This window comes from Lissotriton vulgaris, chromosome 1_1 (genome assembly GCF_964263255.1).
Source record: "Lissotriton vulgaris chromosome 1_1, aLisVul1.2, whole genome shotgun sequence".
NCBI lineage: Eukaryota > Metazoa > Chordata > Amphibia > Caudata > Salamandridae > Lissotriton > Lissotriton vulgaris.
The window spans coordinates 1,518,112,281-1,518,139,236 of record NC_141685.1 but is presented as its reverse complement, the minus strand read 5'-3'; the positions used below and the strand labels follow the sequence as shown (position 1 = coordinate 1,518,139,236).

General features: G+C 45.5%; 1 protein-coding gene across 1 annotated transcript in view; it reads right to left on the bottom strand.

The window, feature by feature from the left end:
* Positions 1-25,943, bottom strand: part of MLC1 (modulator of VRAC current 1) — a 415,388-nt gene extending 389,445 nt beyond the window's left edge. Inside the window, exons 1-3 of the mRNA XM_086936780.1 lie at positions 25,853-25,943; positions 25,346-25,530; positions 2,000-2,089 (exon numbers count right to left, since the gene is read on the bottom strand). Of these exons, the coding sequence (XP_086792906.1) occupies positions 2,000-2,089; positions 25,346-25,530; positions 25,853-25,874 (297 nt within the window). The 5' untranslated portion in view covers positions 25,875-25,943. The remainder of the gene's footprint in view (positions 1-1,999; positions 2,090-25,345; positions 25,531-25,852) is intronic.
* Positions 25,944-26,956: the final 1,013 nt, after the last annotated feature.

Below are 26,956 nucleotides of genomic sequence, written 5' to 3'. Positions count from 1 at the left end.
TTTTCTCTGGTTCCACTAAGGAAGACTCGGAGTAGTTCTATGTCGTCTCTCACTACCTCACCTCCATGTCTACATCTACATGTCGCTTCCTATACCTCTGCCTAACTCACCTCTTTCTACTACCTCTCTCTATCTCTGCCTACTCCTCAATATACCCTGCTTCTCTCCATCTCTCTCTATTTCCTACTACCTATCACTGGCTTTACCTCTTTACTTTACGATAAAACTTTACTTACTTTTCTTCCTCTCTTTCGTTGTATACCTCATCCTCTTTCTACCTCTTTGTATCTTTCTTTAAGGGTATCTCACCATCCCCTATTTACCTTACTTCACGCCCTACATATCCCTCTATGTCATCTCTATCTCTACCTTGCTTCTTCTTCAACCAAACCTTACTCAGTTTTCTGTTCTTTTTACCTCTTTATCTTTCTCCTTTCTTCTACCCCATCCAAGTACTTTTATTCAGCTGAGTCAAGGTCACTGCTTAGTCAGAGAAATAAATGTACATATAGAAAGAGGAGATGAGGGGAACAAGACGAGGTAAGAAAATTAAGTAGCAAATTATTACATTTTACCCAAAGGAATGGTGAAAAATCTCAGGAGTGCTTTCATTTTCACTGTTGCAGCAAGAATGCCATTAAATGAAGGGGGATATATACATATTTAGTATATCTGTAATACATTTCAAGCCGAAAGTGGATATGACTCTATTGAATATTTTGGATTACTTTACTAAACCTTCACCAAGGCACCCTTACTGTGCTTTTCCGAATTCCACACAAAGTATTGCAGCTGCAAGACGAGAAATAATCTAGACCCAAGTGCAAAAAGAAATGGCTTTATCAATGCTTGTTTAAGCTTTTCTTGGTACTATTCAGATGGCGACTGCTGCACAGCTTAAGATTTTTACTGGTTTCTAAATCTTTAACGTTTATTTTAATATTGTTTGGCATCACAAGGGCTTGAATTATCTGTAAATGGGTAATAAATGGAAAGTAGTTTCATAAAGGGGGACCCAAATTCAGCAGGGTTTCTCCGCGAGGCTGTGGGAGCTTTGCACCCCTGCCCGCTGCGAGCTGCGTGTAAAAAAATTAAATGGCAAAAAAATGATTTCATTGTCATTTTAATTTTTACTGTTGTGGGCGCCGCAGTGCCCTCGAACCAAGAGATATGCGAGGCATGTCCTCTGCTGCCAATTGGCAGCATGGAAGACTGTAGCAGTGGGTGGCCGGATGCTCCAAAGTGTGCATGTTTGGCTGGCTATCTTGTGATGGCCAGCTTGACATGAGCACTGTGAAGCTCTCCATCCCAAACTGTCTTGGACATCTGGGTGGAGAGCAACCGCTGGCCTCCAAGGCCTGAAGAAGCATCTGGCCAACCCTTTCCATCCAATCCTGGCACTTCTCTCATGCTGGTTAATAGCATAAGAGCAGGATCTGGATTGGTTAGAAGAGCTCCACAGCAGGTTACAAATTGAGAACACTGAGGAGGGCGTGCAGTAGAGGAAAATGGTATTTTATATTGAGCTTTTGGGGGAGGGGGTGTTCAATTTTGTTTTTTAGGAAGTAGTGGGGTACTTTGCACGCCCTACCACTTTCTAAGGATACCACCTGCCCCAACCTAAATATGTCTTTTTATTTATCTAGTGTTTTCTATAGCGCTTTACAGATGCATTTCATCAAACAAAATCTTATAAGTTACCAAGTCATCCGTTTATTTACCATGCCCATAGCAGCACAAATCTTATGGCGCTGGGATGTTGTAATACTCCAGCACTTTCAGACTCGTAGGACCTTTTGGAATGCTTGCATGTTCGGCTTTTAAATTTCGTTTTCAGCACTTCACCTCTGAAAAATATTTCGGCACCAATGTACGTACCCTTTGCCCTGCTTAAGAATAGAGTTTCCGTACACAGACTTCACAAAGATCCACTATAAAGCACGTTTAAATAATTAAAGCACCAATTGCCAATGAAAATAATAACAAAAACAATGCTTACTGAACCTCCTGCACAGCGTAAATAATCCATTTCGGAGGGGAAAACGTTTCCCAGGTAAAGTGAAAATCCAGATGTTATAAGAAGACAACTCTGTAAAGAAAATTGAGGTGGTACTTAATTTTTTTCAAAATATGAGAATTCTGTTCAAGTTTTAAAATGGCAAACACTTAAGTTACTTGAAAAGCCGGGCCCTACACGATTTCTAATTATCAGTAAACTTGCTTACTTGCGTAAATCCTATGCAGGTCAAAAGATCATGTTTTGCAGGCTGAAAGTGCTTAACAAAAGAAAGCACTAAGTCATAAGATGTTACTTGACTTGGCAAATACACAAAGGGAGACTTAAGAGGCCCGTCCTTTGTACTTTGAACTGGGTAGATGTGACTTGAACTTCAAGGGACTGCTTGAAAGGAGGAACACACTGTAGGCATTTCTGATGAGATGAACATGAAAGAATGCCACTCCGCATTCTTGTTTGGGCCGCGCGGTACTGCACACAAGTGCATCTTTCACAACAGTTCACTTCCCGACACAAATGTGGCTATGGCATTTTCATGGTGGAATTAAACTAAATGAAGCGTCAGCTAATAAAAGAGAAAGAAATCCCGATGTAGTAGAACGTACTTTAGTTGATTTCCTGACCTAAAAGGGCAATGTTTATTCAGTAATTGCTCAAGTTTTCTTTTCGATGTACCTTTATAACAGCAGCATCCATTTATTTCCATTTGGGGCAGCTTCAATGTGTACCGGGCTCTTCAGTGTGTAACGGCCTATGGTAAACTGACTATTTAGTTGCATCCAATTTGTTACTGATTGGGTTCATAGTTTGCCCATCAGATCCCCTGATAGTATTCATTTTCAGTGCTCTAAACTCACTGTAAATATAGACTTTTTTTAGTTAATAACGTGGAAATAAAATATCTCTCTCGTCCTGCTCACCCTAATTCCAAAAATGAGAACTACCACCCTCGCAGCCAGGTCCAGAGAAGTACTTTTCTTTTTTAAATGCTGTCACTTCAATAGTTTTATATGGAGGTCAAGAGCGAATTTCACCTTCACATGAGCAGTACTAGATTCTACCCCTAGGTTTTTTGTCAGAATATTGCATATATGCGATAAAGTACCCCCTGCCATTCAATTTAAGGATATTGCAAATCACAGAGGAGATCCATGACCATATAGAGGAATGAGGACACAGGCCAAGATCTTTTATAGGATAATTGTGTTCCGAGGTGACTTCCAATATCCTTATAAAGTATGCCAGTGGGTCCTTTATTCCTTATAATACATTGTCACACATTACCCTTCCCACAAAACTGCTTACATTCTTAGTATGTTGCTCTTTCATATGAAAGTGAAGGGATGTATGAAGGGGTGATTAATAAAAGTGGAATATGTACTGCATAATCAAAAACAGCAAATAACATTTAGATATGTGTCGCAAAAATATATTAGAAACAGTTTATTATAAGTGAGAAGTGAAAAAAGCTGTAGCCCAGAATATAGATTTTACCTTTCCTATAATTACCTAAAGTGTGCAACACAAAAAACATGTTACAATAAATATCTAATATCTGCTGTCATAGATCAAAATAAGAGAAAACAGGAATTGTTTTCACTGTTTAAACTGCAGATTTAGTTATGCTCCGTATCCTACCTTTCCCCTTGGCTGCTGGCTCTGGCACCAGGCATTATAACGTAAGAACTCAATTTTAATAACATTTGAGCAGTTACACCATTTCTTTATTAGAGAACTATTTTCAGAGTGGGGGTGCTGCCATGAATGTAACATCACGGAAGTCCTAGTTACAGTGACAAATTCAAGCTTCACACAAGGTATGGCAAATGAGCCACGTCCATTCAGCAGGAGAGTGACATGAGTGTGATATGTAGCTGATGGTGCATTTTGGAGGACACAGTTGAAAATATATTACTTAAGCATGGTATAGAAGTGCAACTGTCAATTTCAGACAGCTCACTTTTCCTTGGGATGGTCCCAAATTCACCATGACACGTAGAGCATAAAACTAATGTGTGGGACTTCAACTGATTCAGCAAATATTTATCATTTGTACATCACCAAGTATTTGTACCACAGAAAGATTATCAGATAGTACACTTTACAAAATCCTCTAAGTTTGAATCCTCTAACTTTGTAGTCAGATAAAGAAAACGAAACATCAGTCTATGTGTTAAAACAATAAGCAGCAATTTGTCAGAAGACAGGGTAGAAAAAGGATTCTCTTGGCCCTCCACAATTTCTTTTACTTTACATTATGTGACTGCAATAATTAATGCTTTCGTCTCTTTCACCTCTACAAATAACTAGTAGCGGCTGGCACGGAATGGTGGTGGAAGAGCGGGGACAGAGAGGGAGGGGAAAAAATAATTTTTCTTTAAATACCACTTACCTTTTCGCCGGCCGCCGCCTCTCCTCCGTCTTGTTCAGCTTCCTGCTTCCTGCAGTCTAGCAGCAGGAAGCACTCGGCTCCCGGGTTCCCCTGAGCCAACCACAATGCTGCAATGCCGGTATAGCCATGTCTGAACTGGGGTGGCAGAGTGGGCTAAAGAACGGTGATGGATTAAACCTGGATCTTTTGACTGGGTGTGAGTGTTTGATTGATTCAGATGCTCCGTCCATAACCACCCCCGTTTGTACCGCTTTTGGCCGCCATAAGTATGGCAGGGTATGATCAGACGTGAGTCCCTTGCTCACTTTGCCACTGGATTCAAGCAAGCCGGGCTGAAGACGGCTGGATTGCCAGAAACCAGTCCTCGTAAGCTTGTTTCTGGTTCAGGGAAGACATGGCTTGGCAGTTCGGGCTGAACTGTTCCCATGAGGCACAGGGTCAGACTGATTTTCATATAGCCATGTCTGAACTGGGGTGGCAGAGTGGGCTAAAGAACGGTGATGGATTAAACCTGGATCTTTTGACTGGGTATGAGTGTTTCATTGATTCAGATGCTCTGTCCATCACCACCCCCTTTTGTACCACTTTTGGCCGCCATAAGTGTGGCAGGGTATGCTCAGACGTGAGTTCCTTGCTCACTTTGCCACTGGATTCAAGCAAGCCGGGCTGAAGACGGCTGGAATGCCAGAAACCGGTCCTCGGAAGCTTGTTTCCCGTCCAGGGAAGACATGGCTTGGCAGTTCGGGCTGGACTGTTCCCATGAGGCACAGGGTCAGACTGATTTGCATATAGCCATGTCTGAACTGGGGTGGCAGAGTGGGCTAAAGAGCGGTGATGGATTAAACCCGGATCTTTTGACTGGGTGTGAGTGTTTGATTGATTCAGATGCTCCGTCCATCACCACCCCCTTTTGTACCGCTTTTGGCTGCCATAAGTGTGGCAGGGTATGCTCAGACGTGAGTCCCTTGCTCACTTTGCCACTGGATTCAAGCAAGCCGGGCTGAAGACGGCTGGAATGCCAGAAACCGGTACTCGGAAGCTTGTTTCTGGTCCAGGGAAGACATGGCTTGGCATTTCGGGCTGGACTGTTCCTATGAGGCACAGGGTCAGACTGATTTGCATATAGCCATGTCTGAACTGGGGTGGCAGAGTTGGCAAAAAAACGGTGATGGATAAACCCGGATCTTTTGACTGGGTATGAGTGTTTGATTGATTCAGATGCTCCGTCCATCACCACCCCCTTTTGTACCGCTTTTGGCCGCCATAAGTGTGGCAGGGTATGCTCAGACATGAGCCTCTTGCTCACTTTGCCACTGGATTCAAGCAAGCCGGGCTGAAGACGGCTGGAATGCCAGAAACCGGTCCTCAGAAGCTTGTTTCCGGTCCAGGGAAGACATGGCTTGGCAGTTCGGGCTGAACTGTTCCCATGAGGAACAGGGTCAGACTGATTTTCATATAGCCATGTCTGAACTGGGGTGGCAGAGTGGGCTAAAGAACGGTGATGGATTAAACCTGGATCTTTTGACTGGGTATGAGTGTTTCATTGATTCAGATGCTCTGTCCATCACCACCCCCTTTTGTACCGCTTTTGGCCGCCATAAGTGTGGCAGGGTATGCTCAGACGTGAGTTCCTTGCTCACTTTGCCACTGGATTCAAGCAAGCCGGGCTGAAGACGGCTGGAATGCCAGAAACCGGTCCTCGGAAGCTTGTTTCCCGTCCAGGGAAGACATGGCTTGGCAGTTCGGGCTGGACTGTTCCCATGAGGCACAGGGTCAGACTGATTTGCATATAGCCATGTCTGAACTGGGGTGGCAGAGTGGGCTAAAGAACGGTGATGGATTAAACCCGGATCTTTTGACTGGGTGTGAGTGTTTGATTGATTCAGATGCTCCGTCCATCACCACCCCCTTTTGTACCGCTTTTGGCTGCCATAAGTGTGGCAGGGTATGCTCAGACGTGAGTCCCTTGCTCACTTTGCCACTGGATTCAAGCAAGCCGGGCTGAAGACGGCTGGAATGCCAGAAACCGGTACTCGGAAGCTTGTTTCTGGTCCAGGGAAGACATGGCTTGGCATTTCGGGCTGGACTGTTCCTATGAGGCACAGGGTCAGACTGATTTGCATATAGCCATGTCTGAACTGGGGTGGCAGAGTTGGCAAAAAAACGGTGATGGATAAACCCGGATCTTTTGACTGGGTATGAGTGTTTGATTGATTCAGATGCTCCGTCCATCACCACCCCCTTTTGTACCGCTTTTGGCCGCCATAAGTGTGGCAGGGTATGCTCAGACATGAGCCTCTTGCTCACTTTGCCACTGGATTCAAGCAAGCCGGGCTGAAGACGGCTGGAATGCCAGAAACCGGTCCTCAGATGCTTGTTTCCGGTCCAGGGAAGACATGGCTTGGCAGTTCGGGCTGAACTGTTCCCATGAGGAACAGGGTCAGACTGATTTTCATATAGCCATGTCTGAACTGGGGAGGCAGAGTGGGCTAAAGAACGGTGATGGATTAAACCCGGATCTTTTTACTGGGTGTGAGTGTTTGATTGATTCAGATGCTCTGTCCATCACCACCCCCTTTTGTACCACTTTTGGCTGCCATAGGTGTGGCAGGGTATGCTCAGAGGTGAGTCCCTTGCTCACTTTGCCACTGGATTCAAGCAAGCCGGGCTGAAGACGGCTGGAATGCCAGAAACCGGTCCTCGGAAGCTTGTTTCCAGTCCAGGGAAGACATGGCTTGGCAGTTCGGGCTGGACTGTTCCCATGAGGCACAGGGTCAGACTGATTTGCATATCGCCATGTCTGAACTGGGGTGGCAGAGTGGGCTAAAGAACGGTGATGGATTAAACCCGAATCTTTTGACTGGGTGTGAGTGTTTGATTGATTCAGATGCTCCGTCCATCACCACCCCCTTTTGTACCGCTTTTGGCCGCCATAAGTGTGGCAGGGGTATGCCCAGACGTGAGTCCCTTGCTCACTTTGCCACTGGATTCAAGCAAGCCGGGCTGAAGACGGCTGGAATGCCAGAAACCGGTCCTCGGAAGCTTGTTTCCTGTCCAGGGAAGACATGGCTTGGCAGTTCGGGCTGGACTGTTCCCATGAGGTACAGGGTCAGACTGATTTGCATATAGCCATGTCTGAACTGGGGTGGCAGAGTGGGCTAAGGAACGGTGATGGATTAAACCTGGATCTTTTAACTGGGTGTGAGTGTTTGATTGATTCAGATGCTCCGTCCATCACCACCCCCTTTTGTACCGCTTTTGGCCGCCATAAGCGTGGCAGGGTATGCTCAGACGTGAGTCCCTTGCTCACTTTGCCACTGGATTCAAGCAAGCCGGGCTGAAGACGGCTGGAATGCCAGAAACCGGTCCTCTGAAGCTTGTTTCCAGTCCAGGGAAGACATGGCTTGGCAGTTCGGGCTGGACTGTTCCCATGAGGCACAGGGTCAGACTGATTTGCATATAGCCATGTCTGAACTGGGGTGGCAGAGTGGGCTAAAGAACGGTGATGGATTAAACCCGGATCTTTTGACTGGGTGTGAGTGTTTGATTGATTCAGATGCTCCGTCTATCACCTCCCCCTTGTGTACCGCTTTTGGCCGCCATAAGTGTGGCAGGGTATGCCCAGACGTGAGTCCCTTGCTCACTTTGCCACTGGATTCAAGCAAGCCGGGCTGAAGACGGCTGGAATGCCAGAAACCGGTCCTCGGAAGCTTGTTTCCTGTCCAGGGAAGACATGGCTTGGCAGTTCGGGCTGGACTGTTCCCATGAGGTACAGGGTCAGACTGATTTGCATATAGCCATGTCTGAACTGGGGTGGCAGAGTGGGCTAAGGAACGGTGATGGATTAAACCTGGATCTTTTGACTGGGTGTGAGTGTTTGATTGATTCAGATGCTCCGTCCATCACCACCCCCTTTTGTACAACTTTTGGCCGCCATAAGCGTGGGGGGGTATGCTCAGACGTGAGTCCCTTGCTCACTTTGCCACTGGATTCAAGCAAGCCGGGCTGAAGACGGCTGGAATGCCAGAAACCGGTCCTCTGAAGCTTGTTTCCAGTCCAGGGAAGACATGGCTTGGCAGTTCGGGCTGGACTGTTCCCATGAGGCACAGGGTCAGACTGATTTGCATATAGCCATGTCTGAACTGGGGTGGCAGAGTGGGCTAAAGAACGGTGATGGATTAAACCCGGATCTTTTGACTTGGTGTGCGTGTTTGATTGATTCAGATGCTCCGTCCATAACCACCCCCTTTTGTACCGCGTTTGGCCGCCATAAGTGTGGCAGGGTATGCTCAGACGTGAGTCCCTTGCTCACTTTGCCACTGGAGTAAAGCAAGCTGGGCTGAAGACGGCTAGATTGCCAGAAACCGGTCCTCGGAAGCTTGTTTCCGGTCCAGGGAAGACATGGCTTGGCAGTTCGGGCTGGACTGTTCCCATGAGGCACAGGGTCAGACTGATTTGCATATAGCCATGTCTTAACTGGGGTGGCAGAGTAGGCTAAAGAACGGTGATGGATTAAACCCGGATCTTTTGACTGGGTGTAAGTGTTTGATTGATTCAAATGCTCCGTCCATCACCACCCCCTTTTGTACCGCTTTTGGCCGCCATAAGTGTGGCAGGGTATGCTCAGACGTGAGTCCCTTGCTCACTTTGCCACTGGATTCAAGCAAGCCGGGCTGAAGACGGCTGGAATGCCAGAAACCGGTCCTCGGAAGCTTGTTTCCGGTCCAGGGAAGACATGGCTTGGCCGTTCGGGCTGGACTGCTCCCATGAGGCACAGGGTCAGACTGATTTGCATATAGCCATGTCTGAACTGGGGTGGCAGAGTGGGCTAAAGAACGGTGATGGATTAAACCCGGATCTTTTGACTTGGTGTGCGTGTTTGATTGATTCAGATGCTCCGTCCATCACCACCCCCTTTTGTACCGCTTTTGGCCGCCATAAGTGTGGCAGGGTATGCTCAGACGTGAGTCCCTTGCTCACTTTGCCACTGGATTCAAGCAAGCCGGGCTGAAGACGGCTGGAATGCCAGAAACCGGTCCTCGGAAGCTTGTTTCCGGTCCAGGGAAGACATGGCTTGGCAGTTCGGGCTGGACTGTTCCCATGAGGCACAGGGTCAGACTGATTTGCATATAGCCATGTCTGAACTGGGGTGGCAGAGTGGGCTAAAGAACGGTGATGGATTAAACCCGGATCTTTTGACTTGGTGTGCATGTTTGATTGATTCATATGCTCCGTCCATCACCACCCCCTTTTGTACCACTTTTGGCCGCCATAAGTGTGGCAGGGTATGCTCAGACGTGAGTCCCTTGCTCACTTTGCCACTGGATTCAAGCAAGCCAGGCTGAAGACGGCTGGAATGCCAGAAACCGGTCCTCGGAAGCTTGTTTCCGGTCCAGGAAAGACATGGCTTGGCAGTTCGGGCTGGACTGTTCCCATGAGGCACAGGGTCAGACTGATTTGCATATAGCCATTTCTGAACTGGGGTGGCAGCGTGGGCTAAAGAACGGTGATGGATTAAACCCGGATCTTTTGACTGGGTGTGAGTGTTTGATTGATTCAGATGCTCCGTCCATCACCACTCCCTTTCGTCCAAGTAAGAGCACAGATCGGGCAAACAGGCCGCCACAATATTAACCAACAACCTATCGGAGTTTTCACCCTTCCATTTTATTCTGTGGCCGTTTGGTCTGCATGGGACAATATCGGCAACAACGGTTTTAACTGCTGCTACTTTAATGCCCCACACTAACAACATTACTGTGACACAGTTATGATCACTGATCGCAAGATCCAATATAACCGTGGTATCACAATATTTACTAATATCAGCTGAGACCAGCAGATGATCAATATCTGAGGCCAAATTCCTCCCTATAAAGGTAGGCACCGGATTTCCATCACCGTCTCCTGCAGGTTGTAATACGACCAGGTCGAACTTAGCGAGGACAGAGTTCAGCGATTCGCCATAAGTACTATGTTTAAAATGGGTGTACCCTTCTCTGTCATCATATATCCCGCATACCTTAGTTAAAGAAAAAGGGCACAACGGAATGTTAAAGTCTCCACCCTAGACGAGTTCAAAGTTAACATGATTAGCCCGAACAATCCCATCCAGGGCCTTGTCGACCTCGCTAACCGCGGTCGATCGCGCAGAGTCGGGCAGGTTATTATAAAAGTTAATCAGTAAAACATTACGACCATTCCTGTGTCTCAGCCATAACAGTTGAGAGTGACTTCTGATCATCATGTATCTTATGACCTGCACAGGCAATTTAACGGAAAGCAGAATAGGTAGACCCCCTTTGGCTCTGCCCATATTCGATCCCTGAGCTGGTAGATTATATGCAACATAACCTCATAACTGATATCGTCTACGCTCCATGTCTCTTGTAGACACAGGATGTCATATGAGTCCACTATATCTCTCCACCCAAGGATTCCCAGTTTACTGTTCCATCCCGCAATATTCCAACTTACTAAATTATACCCTTGGCTTACATTTTCTTTTATAATATCATTTGCTTTTTCGATCCCTACCTCAGGGATACCTCCCCTATCCCGGTGTATGACATCAATAGCCTCTATATTTGCTAAGTTACTACTACATCCTTGTATATAGGATAGGCCTGTACTGTCGGTGATGCCTTGGGCAACGTGCTTGTGCAATTCTCGGACTTCATCTCTGATGAGGCCACTGTCCTCTATGTTATTAGGTTGTACATGACCAACAAGCTTTGAGGAAGCGACAGATACTTCTACAGCACCCTCCTTGTCCTTAAACGTTCCTAGTTCATTATAGGGAGGATGCAGTTAATCCACGGCTTCAAGACAGCTAAAGCGATTAAAGTTAACGGGGTGATTCGGGATATGCATAGGGATCGATCTACTCCAATTCCTCCTGTATCCACCCCTTCATTCCACTCTCATCCATTCATTTTGCCTCCCCTTAGCTGCCACTGCTTTAGGTGGGGGATAAAAATAGGCTAGTGGTAAAGACTGGATGGTAGCATCCAGTACCTGGTTAGGCCAAGCACAGATATATGAAACAGTACTAGGGTCTCTGAATGTAACCACTATGCAATCCCCATCAATATTTTTTGTCGTTCTACCTATCCACGGTGTTCTCCTCACCATAACAATCTCGATCGAGCTATGAGGGGGCAGGGGTCTATTTAAGTTGAGCCAGCTGGTTACCTTGTTTTTCAAAGCAGCAAAGGGCTCCTTTGCATGTTCTCTCAACTCAGGGACTCCCGCTAATATGACCACTAAGGGGTTCGCTTCTGGTGACAAGTCTGGGGTTAGTAGCCTACCCTTCGAGTTATTATCTATTTGCACCTGTCCTTTGTGATTGTCACCTGTGTTCGTGAGATTGGTTTTAACTGCCATTGTAGGCCCAGCGACTGTATCCCCACTGAGCTGGGGAACTGCAGCAACTGTAGTTTCTTTTACAGGTTGGTCTTGTGTGGCAGGCAAAGTTATAGATACTTTGTTATGAGTGTTCTGGGGCTGGCCAAATTTCTTTATTACCTTAGTGGGCTTTGTATGAGTCACCAGCTTGTCCAAGGATTCGGAGTTGACTTTCACTAGAGCTTCCAGTTGATCTAGTTTGGTGTTAATCAGCCTGGTTCGTTCTAGCAAAGGAAGCATTAGGGATTTCAATAAAAATTCTATTTGTCCCAGAAATACATCATTAGTACTAAAGTCCGTACTCAGGTTAATGTTTAAGGTGGGCCCTATGGGTAGACTAGTAAATATAGGATCTGGGGCCAACACAAGGGGGGTTGCTTTAGGGATAGTTTTAGAGATTGTAGGCACATTACCCTTCTGGGAATCACCCTTTCTTTTCCTTTTACCATTTTTATTATTTATTTTAGACCCAGGATTGCCATTATCTATAGCCTTAGGGTTAGGGTTGGTTGCAGGAGGACGTAATATTATAGGACTGGGGGAAGTATTAAGTAGGGAAGGCGACCCAGAAAGTCCACTAATTATGGCGGAATTTAGGGTATCCTCTACAGGATCTACAGTGCCCGGCACTGTCAATATGGGACCTGATTCAGGGCACTGGGCTGACGTTAAATCAGAAGAGGATGGATTAGGAGAAACAGCAGCCCCTTTAGCGCCCAATGAAGAGCGCTTCCCTGTAACTAAATCTAGGGAGAAGCGTTTTTCCGCCAGGGCAATTTCTTTATCTAGTATGGCAGTAGCACGGGTTAAAAATTGGTCAATAGTTCCGGTAACTAACCCGCCTGAGGTAATGGCTGTCACATTCCTCCCCTTCCCCGGACGAAGGACCATGGTGCTGAGTGAGGACAATATAACAATCTTCTATCAGATCAATACCACAAACTAGGCACAAGAAATAAAAATTTAAAGGGAAGGGGCCCGGCCCGGCCCGGACAAGGGGGCGGGAAGAGGACCCAGGTGTGCTGGATGATGGTGCGCAGAGACTGCTGGTCCTCGCAGTCCCACTCCTCAAGCCCAGTCCTCGAGTTAACAAAGTTCCAGCAAGGTATGGCAGGTCTTAGCCCCAATTCGGCAAAAAGACGATCACAATGTCCCTTTTAAAATGATGCAAGGACTCGGGAAAAGCTGCGGCAAGAAATCACGGCAGCTAGCGGCACCCCCAAAATCTGAGTGTTGACTCAGATTTTGGAGTATTTTAACTACTGACAAATACTTCTGTATTCATCTCAGATAAAAACAAGCATTGGCATGGCCAATAGGTCTCGCTTTTGGGACCTTATAAGTATTTAGTTATGCAACTGTTGCATCCGTCAAAGGGATCATTTTTTATCTTGCTTGCACTAGGGCAGATGACCTCCTTGCTACGCTGTTGGCCAAGCTAAAGATATCTGGTGGGAGCAGACTTTATTAAAATGCTCTGCTTCTAGAACTTCCAAACTTTAAATAGGAACGATTTATAGCACAATCTTTTTCAGAGAGTGTTGCCAGAGTCTGGAACTCCTTCCTAGTGGGCTTACGCACACTATCCTCTCACTGACTATCTTCAAATCAAATGAGAGCCCGTCTGTTGAAAAGACGCTTCAGTTTATTTCTGAACAACATGTCAGTCACTGAACAACAACATGTTCACATTTTCTAACTCTTTGTGTGATTGGAGTAACTAGTGATTCTTATATATTGTTTCTGTTTCTTTTGTAAAAAGCTCTAATGTATTTGGAAAATGTCTCCACAGAATAAGGTCACATAAATAAAGGTGGGAGCCATAGTGTAGGACGTGGTTTATAGTTGATAAAGAGCAGGGCTTTAAGTAGGTCAGGTCCAGCAGTTCTATAAAGCGGGTGCTGGGACGGATCCCTATCGGACAATCCATTTTTGCTCTCATCCCCAGAGTGGAAAAAAATCTCAACTCTGCAGCAGTTACTGCCTTTGATGTAAGGTCAATGAGACTCGTTCTAGTACTTTCTCTGTCTCATAATTTCCCAAATGAAGCATTTTCAATATTCTATACAACGAAGCCATATGTGTTGCTTATTTAGGTTATGCAACTAACAACCATTGACAAAGTCAACAGTCCTGGCTCGTGTTTTAAATGGAAAAATGGAAGTGCAGGTACTCTGTATCAGAGTACCTGCTTGTTTCTGAGAAGTGCCGGTACTCTCCAATTAAAAGTATAGCATTTCTCTTGAGAAGTGCCGGTACTCTCCCTCTCAAAAAGTGCTGGTACTCCGTACCGTACAGTACCGGCCCATTTAAAGCACGCTTACTTGGGTGCACTTTCAGAAGCAACAAAATACCACTCTGGCGGCGCACTATGCCAAGCACGGTTTTCTAGTTAAACCACGCCCATAATTACATCGGCCACGCCCCTTATTTTTCATCACACTTGAAGCCGTGGCTAAGGGGATCTCATGTTCTGTAAAGGCAGTTGCAGTTTGTGCTTACCAGATGACGCCGGTCATAGTATTTTATGCCTGGTCAATAAAATCCATTGACCACAATCCGAGCCCTAAGTAGACTTAACGGAGCTTCGGCAGCCACGTTCTAAGGGAAGGTAGGCGCATGCCCCCCGCCCCCTCCTCCCCCACACGTAAAATAAGGAAAATCCGGAGTTGGCGCTGAGCTGGGCCCGTTACGAAGGTCTCCAGTGATGGACCGGGTTAATGAGGCGTTAGATCCTCACCTGCAGAGAGCGGGAGGGGCTCCGTCCTCGGAAGGGTATTTCTTTTTTTGTGATCACACTCCGCATTGTGAAGTGGCTGCTCAAGTGGGACATGGGAAGTGTTGGAAAAACAAACCCTGTTCGGGGTCATAAAGAGTGAGCGCTTCCTGCCCCCGCTCCCTGGGGGGCTGACAACTCCCATTGCGGGGCCAGGGAGGGGAGGGGGGGGCGGGTGGTCTGTGTGCCGAAGGAACGGGCCGCAGACCTCCGACCCCCGCCCGTCACTTCGAGGCCCCGCCCTCTGCATTTAAGAGGCGTCTGTAGCACGAGCAAGGGGCTCTGCTGTTACTTGGCGAGCTGCTCAGTAGACGTATAAAAAGCCATTGAACTGAGTTTATCCATCAACCCTAGGCTGTCTGTGTACACTTGCGTTTTCAGAACTACCTTTCCCGTCCACGTCAAAGGAGCTGGGATGTGTGCTCAGAGCGGGTGCTGATTTATCCACAGATCCGGTGTTGACACCCAGAAGGGCCGGGACGCCTGCTCGATACCCGCCACGCTGCAGAGGCCACTGTCCCTTCTATGGATTCTGGAGCAGAAGGCAAGCTCCGCCTCCACCCACACAAAGTGCAGCTCATCAGCACTGCTTGCCACCGAGGGCAGGTACACAAACCACTCTGGAGCCCCAGCATATTGCTTTACAATGCTCCACAGAGATGGGGAACTCGTACTAACATTATGTACGAAGTTACAAATGCAGTGGAGAAACAAGCACCGTTTCTCCCCTACCTCCTCCACCGCCCAGGAACGTGCTGGAATGACGGCACAAACGGGAAAAAAAGAAAAAAAACGGGGCGGGAACAGGATACTGAATCCCACCCCTCCAGGACTCCCTGACCTGCCTCATGGTTGCCAAGGCAATATGTCTAAAAATATTGTCGTGCTACCGTAAGGCAGGTCATGGAGAGGTGGGATCCAGAGCAGACAAATCTGCTAAACAGGAGCTTTTTCCAATGGCAGGCCTCCGTTTCCAGAGGCCTGCCAATGGAAAAAGGGGGCGTGGTTTCAGGCAGTACTGAAATCCCCCTGTTCACAATAGGTCTTTGCCTGCAGCAGGGCCATGCCCTGCAATGCAGGCTTCGACCTAAAAATGGGTTACTATATACTTTTTCTAATGATCTGAACCCTATTAATTTCTTTATGTCATACACTGATTTATGGTATAGATAACGTATACCAGTAAGTGAGCTAAATTATCTAAAAATATGCCATGCTGGAACACTGTTCAAAATAAATAAAACTCAGAATAATAAATGAGTCAGTTTTGCCAGCCACTCAGTATTACCAGGGGCTTAATATAAACTGTAATTCAGTGCATTGCCAATGGGTGACTGTACATCTTACTCTGCTCCCAATTTAATGCATTTCCCTTACATGATTTATTAGGCTGTGATCTCAACTGCATTAATAATGTCCTTCTTCTGGGAAATAGCCATCAGAAAAGTCATAATAAATTGCACCCTATGCCCCACTCTACCCGCTTTCGTGGCTTTGCTCCTTCTTGCATATCTGGGAGTCTATGGATGTTGGACGCTGGAGAGAAGGAGATTCAAGAATGTGGGTGACCTATACTTAACTGATAATTTCACTTTGGCGGAGGAAGTGGAGTTGCACGATGGTATCGATAACCCAACAATTCCACCAGTAAGTGAGTATGTTGTGTATGGTTCGGGAGATATGGGCCACTTTCCAGGAAGAGCCCGTGCGGTTGCAGGTTTTCCAGATAATCCTAAACCCTAGCCCCTTCAAGGGAATTCTATCCAGACTAAATACAGCCCTAAAGTTTGATAGACATACAAATGTTTCCCCAAAACGGGCAGTCTGGGACCCAGAGCTTGAGTCCCCAACTACGGATGGCAAATGGAGCAGAGCACAGGCACAGGTGCGTGAGGTAGCTAGCAATGCCCGTTTTAACTGGTACATTCTATTTCCTTTATCAAGCCTATTTAACACCATTTCGATTACACAGAGCGTGTCCGTCAAGTATAGAGGAATGTGCTAGATGCCTGACAATACCAGCAGATTTCACGTAGCTTGGACCTGCAAGTAGCTTCATGTTTTGTGGTGGGGTGTAATCAGGGAGCTACATAGAGTAACCAGGGTAACAGTAACAGTAACGGTGCGACATTGTATATTAGAATTGATACCACTTACCAAGAAGGTCAAAAAATCCTATATAAATTTGCCCAACTCAGCCTCTTGCAGGCACGACACCGCATAGCAAAACACTGGTCCAGTCTAATCCCACCGACAGTCAATAAGAGGAGTTTGGATCTGTTGGAGTGGCTGGAGGCGGATAATGTAGACTCAAGTGGGTGCGCACTGATGAAAATGCGGAAAAGGCATCTTGTAAATTGGGTTCAAATGCTGGATGCTCTCGGAGAACAAGGTGGAGGGCAGAGAGCAGAAGAAGAACTGGATTGGGAGTGGAGAGGGAAGGTAGAGTTCCAGCAGAAATACATATATCAGGAACATATTAGCTTCACCTGAATCATTGACGGTGAATGCTCAATGAACCTGAATGGTTCTGCGATTCAGACAAATGAGTAAAGGTTGGGATAAATGTGTATATGAAGTAGAGAGATCTCCCTGTTGAAGGCTTCTGAGTGATCGCATGTATAATAGGGGAGAGGAGTTGGCCTAAAGGCTAGGGCATTTGAGCTCGAACCTGGGGAACTGGGTTCGAATCTCAGTAATGATTCAGGGCAAATCACTTAATCTCCCGAGCCTAACACAAATGAATGTGTGTCCTCATGTAACGTAACTGGTGCTATGTAAAGCGCTCCGATATTCGGTTGCGGGTCAAATTCGCGCTATATAAAACTCTGCAAAAAAAAAAAAGGTTGCCTGATGGATATGCTCCTCTGTTCCATGCTGCTTTGCTCCCCCCCTTCTGCTCATCACTGGCACCCCTCACGCAAATGTATATATATTTACCTAAAGTACAATGCTGCAATGTTATTTGTATTATTGTTAAGAGAAACTTGAATAAACAGATTTACAAAAAAAATGATATCCTTCTTCTAGCAGCTGAAAAATGGTGAGGTTTCAGTGGCCTTCTGTAGGTGATAAGGCACCAGGGATTGACGTGTCAACAAGCCAGAAACTTCCCAGCTATGCATGATCAAAAAGGATGGCCGGGAAGGGAAGACAAGGAAAGCAGCAACATGAGGATATATAGCCGGGACCTTAGACTAGTTCATTACCAGGGCTACGTCAGTTCTGGCAAAAGGAAATAGCAATCACTGAGCGCCGACTTTCTCTGGACCCGGCATTTGCTAAACGTTCATCTCTGGGGGACTTGGCGCTGGCTCATAGCCTGGTGCCGCACAACCCTGTAGCTGTTCACCCTGTGGCCTCCGCCCAAATTTGTGTTCGACCTCCCCAGGTGTTGTTGTCAGACCAGGATAATGTGGATTGTGGGGTAGCTTCCCGTGCTTCTTCATGGGCCATCCCAAATGTGCGCCCCATCGCAGCAAAAATCCCATCGGGAGCACCCTCTAAAAAAAAGGAAGGGGGGGCGCAGAAGGAAAAAAAATCCAAGAAGCCGGAATCAAATAACACGGCTAACCCGGTAAATGCGGTAAACGCGTAAGAAGTTCTTTTAAGCCCAGGGGAACCAGGTGTAAATGACTCGCTTCCAAATACCCTTCCTCTGGTTTTACAAGATGGTCCTTTGCCCTCGTCAGATGCCAGTTTTTGGAGGACATTAGGCGAGCTCATATCAGCCTCTATAAAGCCTGTATATGAAAAAACTGCTGTCTATTGAGGATAGCTGAAGAAGCTAGAACAGCTATCTGAAACAAACTCCTCTCTTATCAAGAATATTTCGTCAAAGTGCCCCGAGGCTAAAGTCATCTCGAGGAATGTTCCTGGGCACAGTCCGAGCATTATTCCACCATCCCTTGCGATTGCCTTGGACCCAATCCAGTGCAACCTGGACAGGTACATAATAGTCGGTCCCGGTTCTATGGCTGGAGCCAATATACAGGGAAACAAAGACAACCCCTAAGGAAAGAGTGTCAATCAACAACTGGCGGGAGGGGGGATCGCGAAAAAGCAGCAGGCAGGTCAGATGGGCCCACAATGCTTTACCGATCATCAAAAGACTTTGTTGCCACGTATTGATCTACCTCCTGAGTCTGTACTCTATGTTGTTGTGTTGACAGGAGTGCCTGAATTAGTCAATGGGAGGGTGAAGACTTATAGTGAGTTAAAGAACAAAACTGTGCACTGGTTGAACACAAATAGACCCCTACCCCTGTATGTACACAGCAAAATACTGTTTGTCCGCAGGGTAAGCTGGATAGGACACAGATCAAAGGATATAGAGGGTAATTGTATAATTATTAATTTTAGTGATAGCAGGGCAGTGCATCACATCTGCGGCGGATTTAACCAGAACGTGAGATCCACTATTCAACCTTTCGATCTCAGTTACTTTTATACTACCACATTGAGTAGGGAACACTTTGTCCAGCAGGGAGTGAGCTGTGAAGAGCGATCCCGACCGGAACTCCTAGGTGACAGATTTGCCTGTGACGGGTTTAATCTACCGGGGAGCTGCCATCTTTCTCCCATTGTGCAGGGACCAAATAGATTTGCAGTACTTTCAAGGTTGGACGATTGCGATTGACTGCCTGATGATTTAGAGACGCAAGCATCAACTTTTCAGGCCTCAGAACTAGTTCACTCATTTCCTATAGGAGCAGGGTCTATAGTACAGACACCGTATGAGCCCACTATCTTGAAGTCACCAGAGGTTTTCACACTGTTTCATCTGGGGATCATCTAGTGGACTACAATGTTCTATCTTGGAACATTGCTGGGTTGGCAGAGAAGATCGCAGATCCAATGTGGGTGTAGTTCATCAGTCAATTCTCGCTGATATGTTTACAGGAGACCTGGCTGGTGAACTGCAACCTATACCTGGAGGTTTACAAAGCTTTCTATGTCCCAGCTGCCCCTTCAGCAAGTGGAAGGGCAAGGGGTGGCCTAGTTATCTTTACATCTCTAGCATTGAAATGCAGGATTAAGGTCCTCTCATTCGCTCAAAGTGACTCCCAAGCTATCCTATTAAAGCATGGAAACGCTAGCGTGTGTTTAATCAACTTTAAAATGCATTGAACAGACAGTTAACATTGCTGAATGGGCTTCTTAACCACATGGCTGCTGCAGGGATTTTTGCCCTGTGCTGCAGATTCTGCATTCCCATTGTTCATGACGAGCTCAGCTCGTCATCAGCACAGCTCCACTGTGCCTCATGACGAGCTGAGCTCGTCATGAGCATGGAAAGGGTTAAGCAGCATTGTGCTTATGTCTCTCATAGCCTTATGATAGTGGGAGACTTTAATGTCCACCCGTGTGGTGACCGTGAAACAACTAGGATGGGTGATATGGGATGTGCCAGGACACGAGGTCTCCACTTTGAGTACACAGTACAAGGAAATCTACTCAATGATCTGCTTAACAAATATGATCTGTTCTCTTCTATGTCTTTTGCTGTTCCATCTAGTAAACAGCCCGTGCTGTCCTTTAAAGGGCGTAGTGGAGGATTTTTTATAGATCATATTCTGATCTCTGTTAGTCGACAGACTATCCTCCAGGGTTTAAAAATTATGGAGAGTTCATTCGGTTACCACAACCCAGAGTGTGTGCAGTTGGGGGGTGGTATATTGAACAGGAGGGACTGGAAGGTAGTGCCGGGCATGCTTAAACTGAAAGATGGTAGGCGTCGCATTAAATGGTCCCAGGTGACCCCAAACCTCTTCTATAAAAAGGTCCATGAGTCTTGCACTGCAGAATTTGCATTCTGTGTGTCTCCTAATTCTTCAGCAGCAGACGTCTTAACCTCATTTTCAGAGATTGTTGCTAAGGTGAGGGCTTTGCTTTCTGGCCTTACACAAAAAACAATATGTAGCGATCCTAAATGGTTTAATTCCGCATGCTCTAAAGCAGCCAGAGTATTGAAGGATGCATTGAAAGCTAACCCGAGGGATTTACCCTGAGTTTGTGCCCTTCGACTTAACTACAACAAGCATTTGCAATGCAATAGGTCTCGCATTAGGAAAGTTTGAGCTATTGGTATTGTAAATGACAATTTTTTTATTTATGTGTTGGTTTTGAAAACTGCGAAATTAATAGCTTCGTCATTTACAATGCCATTAGTTATAACTTTCGCAAATGTGACACCTATAGCATTTGTAATGCAACATGTGTTGTATTTACGTGACTTACATGTATTGCTATTACAAATACCAATGGCTTTTATTTTTTTTAATAATTCGTATTCAAATAAAAGTTATTGTAATTTATAATGGCAATAGCTTAAACTTTTGTAAATAACTTTTGTGAAGATTATGTTCAGTATATTTTATTGTGACGAAAATCCAAGAACAGAAGTGAAATATTAACATATTTTTGTGACTTTTGTAATAAAGCTTGAAACATTGAGAGAACATATTTGAACCAGTTATGCTGTGGTGGTGCTGAGTGATGCTGTGGTTCTGCTGAGTGATGCTGTGGTTACACTGAGTGATGCTGTAGTTGCGCTGAGTGGTGCTGTGGTTGCGCTGAGTGGTGCTGTGGTGGTGGTGAGTGATGCTATGGTGGTGCTGAGTGTGGTGCTGGGTGGTGTTGTGGTGGTGCTGAGTGGTGCTGTGGTGGTGCTGAGTGGTGCTGTGGTGGTGCTGAGTGATGCTGTGTGGTGCTGAGTGGTGCTGTGGTGGTGCTGAGTGATAATGTGGTGGTGCTGAGTGATAATGTGGTGGTGCTGAGTGATGCTGGGGTAGCGCTGAGTGATGATGTGGTGATGCAGAGGGCAGTAAGGCACAAAAAACGAGTCTAACAGAAGGCAGAAAAGCGAGTCTAAGATGGGGCAGAAAGGCACAAAAAACGAGTCTAACAGAGGGCAGAAAGGTACAAACACCGAATCTAACAGAGGGCACAAAGGCACAAAAAACGAGTCTAACAGAGGGGATAAGGATTACATGTCACATGCCACTCAATCAGTTTGCTGACCGTGGAGGGTGAAGACAGGTGTTTTCAGCGGGTGGCAGCACTGAAGTCAACGGAGATTCATTTATGGAAGGGTGAAGAGGCTTTGCAAGACAGGGGACTCCACTGCACTCTATGGGACGCATTTACAACTTTTGGAGTCTGAACATGATTCCAGAGCGGGTGACTCTCTCCCCAAGAGGGTGAGTGGAGGAGCAGGCTATCGTGCTGTGCAGCCAGATGGCACAAATGGGAAGCAGAGTTCAGCTTTGACATTCTACATATATTGCACTGAATTGTATTATATGGCAAAATGTATATAGCGCTTACTACCTCTATGTGGGGTGCTGAAGCGCTTGACTTTATGTTTTCAGCACTTGAGTTTTCAAGTCCATGCTGCAACTTTATCATTGGTGGGGCACGCAAGCTATAGACTTCACACTTCTCTAAGCCCTGGAATATTTCAGCGCTTGTGGGGCGGTTTCCAACTCTCTCGTCTCTCCCGCCTTATTTCTCTTGTGTGGCCAGTAGTGGACAAGCAGCACAAAGCAACCTGTGCTGCGAAGAAACACGCTTCTAGCTTGTGGGAAGAAGAGTTCTCTGAACTAGTTTAATGTTCACTGTAAAAAAACAAATACGCACGAGCGATTTCAAGAACGAGATGGGATGCAAATGTTGATAACCCAAACAAGTTCTTGGCATTGCTGTGGGGGGCGAGGGAGAGCATTCCTTTAAAGTGTGAAGCAGGGGGCGGGGGAGCGGATCCCTTTGAAGCACGGCCTCGCGGCCGTGAAAGTGAAACAGCCTGAGGCCGAGCGCACGCTGGGGGAAGCTTCAGATGCCTGTGGGAGGGAGGCTGATGGCTTTGATGTGGATGCCCGAGTGCACCCCACGAACTGTCCGAAATCCGCGATGGTTTCAGACCTTGGTTTGCCCTCTATATCACGCGCCAGCAATGCGCAAGCGCATTGGCAGGCGAGACCTAAAAAGGCACTGGTAAGCTGCAAGGCGGAACTGAAGGAAGCAACCTGGTGTGAATTGGTAGACCCAAGCACGTTAGGTAGTAGTGCAAAATTTTGGGGCATTATCAATAGACTTCTTTTTCAAAGGGTTATGGATGAAGGACTTGGTACTAATATATTGGAAGAGGATTGGGTCTCGCATTTTAGCCGTATTTTTAAGAGCGATTCACCTCTTGTTCGACAACAAGCCAACGCTGAAAATAATGCCCTGGTTGTATTCTCCCAGAGTGAAGTGGAGAAAGGCATTGCTGGTTTGACGTGCAACAAGACGCCAGGTTCGGACGGAATCCCGCCGGACCTATTTAAATCAAATCCTTCACTTTGGGCCCCGGTGTTGCAGGGTGTGCTTAATGCGGCCGCCAAGGCCGGCTGCCCAAAGTCTTGGGGCTTATCCACTATTGTACTAGTGTTTAAAAAAGGTGATCGCAATAGTACACTAAACTATAGGCCGATTTCCCTTATTAACTCCGTAGTTAAGGTTGCGGGAGAGGTTCTATTGAATAGACTGGCTACCTGGGCGGAAGATAACAAGATCATCACTGACATTCAATATGGGTTCTGACCAGGACACTCTACTATAGCCCAATGTCTCAACCTTTACCTGATTCTCGGGAAATACACGGTTGCCCGAGAAGGGACGATCTACATGGCCTTCATGGATCTCTCCTCTGCTTTTGATTGTGTCAATCGAGGGAGAATGTGGCAATCCATGAGGGCCATGGGGGTGGACGACAATCTGGTGGACTTCCTGAGGGATCTGCATAGTGATACAAGGGCAAATATTAGGTTTGCTCAGGACCTTGGAGTTTCCAGGGATTTCAGCATTGAAAGGGGTGTAAGACAGGGGTGCATCCTTGCCCCGTTTCTTTTTAACCTTTATATCAATGACTTGGATAGGATTTTGTCAGAAACAGGGGCTGATTTTCCGTATGTGGGGCGAAGGGGTCTGCCCGTTCTGCTCTATGCAGACGACGCGGTTCTCCTAGCCCGTACCCCTAGAAGCCTGCAAACTTTGATGGATACCTTTTGCAGCTTCATGGCAGACCGCCATTTGGCTGTGAATAACTCAAAATCATTTGTGATGCAAGTTGGGACATGCCCTAAGAAACAATATTCCTTTAGGGTAAATACAGAGAAGGTGCCCTTAAACCCAACCTTCCCTTACTTGGGCATCCTGATGGATGATCGTTTGGACTGGAGTGCCCTGGTTAGGAGAAGGAAGGGGGAAGTGACAAGAGTAAATGCATCTATTCTCTATTTTGCTACAAAGATGGGCAAGCGCCCAATTGCGGCATTACTGAAAATGTATTAAGCAAAAAGCATAGCAACTGCCATCTACGGAAGCGAACTATGGGGATACGTAGCCTCGGAGGGAATTCAGGTGGCTGAGAATAATTTCCTAAAACAACTGCTGGGGGTTCCCAAAGGTACTGCTAATTTAATAGTACATGAAGAGACTGGGACTGCATTTATTTCTGATATTCTGGCTATACGTCCATTGATCTTTTGGCTCAACTGTTGGCTGAATAAGGACTTAAGCCTTAAACATGAGATATTGAAGGAAGTAATGAGTCTTGACAATATGCTTGCTATCCCATGGCTTAAATACATAAAGGGTTGCTTTGGTGACCTAGGGCGCCCAGACTTGTTTTTAAGACCTGGTTTTATAACTGCAAAAGACCTGGTGTTTGTAAAGGAATCTTTTATCATGCTCAAAAAAGCAAACAGAAATAGGGTAGAATTTTCAAAAACTAGCGTACGGAAATTCGTGATGCTTAAACCTATTCCGGGCACTGAGCCTTATCTCTTAATGCCTCTGTCGAACTAAGAGCGGTTCTTATTGACTAGGTTTAGAATGGATTATTTCCATTTTTATTTGCTGTTCCTCTAGGGCGCCACAGAGGACAAGTGCTAGCACCCTGTGGCTGCGACGGGGAGTCTCCACAGGTCTTGCTGCACTTTATGTTCTTTTGTAGCTTTTATGATGCTCCCCGGAGGTTCTTCTTAAAATCTCTTTTACAAAAACAAAATTTTTCCAAAGCGCGCCCCGCCCTTTATTTTCTACAAATGTTAAAACCTAAATACATCCCTTTTGTGGTTGGTTTTTTGAAATGCTCATTGAAATATAGAAAATGTATGGAAAATTAACTTTTAAATGCTGCCTGTTTTTTCTTTCTATGTAATACAATGCTGGGGCCATACGGTCTTTTTAACTGGTTAATTCATTCATCTGTAATGCTGGTATCTTCTTTTATTAATTGGATGGCCTATCCACATTGTAATAATAATACTGTGTCTTTTAATAATTTTTATAAACGGCAGTTAAATATTTTAATATGTATACAATGGGATTGTCGCTTAGAATGTCTAGGATTTAGAAACGCCCTGTGTCTTTTTATGAGATCTGTAATCTTTTATGGTTTTCTATCTTTTAAACCGAATAAAGTTTTTTTTTATTGATTGATGATCAAAGTCAAAATACATTTTACCCATGTTTAATTCGCACAAACATGTATAAGCTTGCACAGGTGCAAAATGTAAGTAAGCGTGACGAGGTAGGAGTGCCTAAGTATGTGAATGATAGAGTAAATGCATGTTACACTTGTTTGAAAACAATTCTAAAGAAATCTGAGCATACAAAGGAAAATGCAATCATATCACGTATTAGTGTATTATTTCCTAAACTAACACCTTTTCATTTTTTAAGAATGACGAGAAATGATATATCTTACCCCCATTAGCAAAGAAAAAATCCACATTCTATAACCATCACAAGGCGGGATCTTCTCAGTTAATTTGAGATCGCTGGTCTTCGCATCTTTGTGATAATTTCCATTTTCCTGAATTCCGCGCTCAATAGTCGACATTCGATCATAAGTAAACTCTTCTCTGTAGTCTTCATCTCCAGTCATGGTACCTTTGAACATACAATGTGAAAAATAAATACACGCCAATAGTCATGAGCACCATATGTCATAATTGTAAAGCACCCCGAGAGCACGTAAAAAAACCAAGGCACTATATCTACCGGAAAAATACAATTATGTATCTACTATGCATTTCACGTAAAATACTTTTTGTGGAAGAATCAATACTTTAGTGCAGTTCTTGTTGAACATTTTCTTATTTTATTGTTTACACTTTTTAATGATATCACTTTCTCACGCTACCAAATAATCATATCTATGTTGAAATGAACTCGTGCATATAAACCTATTTGTTGAAATCTTCATGCTCACCTATGCTTGTGGTGTTTTCCATCTGGAACTATTTTAGTAAAAGTGTTGTCTGCAGATCTCCGGCTAATCTCTCCCCGCTCAGAGATTCAAGATGCCTTTGAAAAGTTTGCCCTTCCACTTTGGCATTTAACAACTTCTATTCAAGGGAAGAACAAAAGCAGAGCGCAGACCGTAGTAAAGCAGCCAGGGAACAGGGAGATGCTGTTGGAATTTTAATGAAGAGATGGGCGAGAAAGTCTGGGGAAGTACAGGGCAGTGGTCCCGTTATGAAACGTGATATGACAACATTGACGACTTAAGACGCGCAGCGTAACGTGACGTATTGAGGCAATCAAGTCGAGTTTCGCAGGGCCCACAATTACATATCACCCTTCTGCAAATAATGCTATGCTGCGGAAGCTCCTAGGGAGAAGAAAGTTGGCAGGGGAGCGGTCCGCCTAGATGTTTTCCATTTAGTTAGTCAAGTGACTCCAAAATTGCGTATGAACGGAAAGGGGAACTGCAGATATTCAGAGGCATGCTACAAAGAGTGTTCAAAGATATCACTCAAACATACAGAAGGCTCCGCATAACACATACCTTTTCAGGCACTTGTTGAAAATTATAGGATAGACAATGTGTGAATGTGCAGTATATTCTAGATACATCTCTTAATGTTCTATCTTGAAATGTAGACAGGCACCGAGTGTTTTTTAGGAGAGGTATATTACAGAAGTGCCTCCTTGCATCATCATGATGATTGACATAGCCAATAGGCCTCGCCTTTGGAGCCTTACAAGTGTTTAGGCAGAGCTATTGACTTTGCCAATGTGTTTAAGCTGTGCTGTAGAGAAGTGTGGCAGCTGTGCAGCATGCTGAAAAGTTTTAATAAAAAAGTGCCAGAAGCATTTTTGTCATCTTACATATGACCAGGAAGGCATTATGTCCAACAGAAAGACCATATTAAAAAATGTATGTACAATAAAACATTTTCTCATTTTTCTTTTGTTCTTGCACTGCTGGCAACTTGTTTTTGCCTATTCCAATGGTTGTTTCTGAAAGGTTTTTTTTGAGAGGGCATAAACAATTGGAGGTTGAAGATTGTGAACTAGTACCTGTATTATA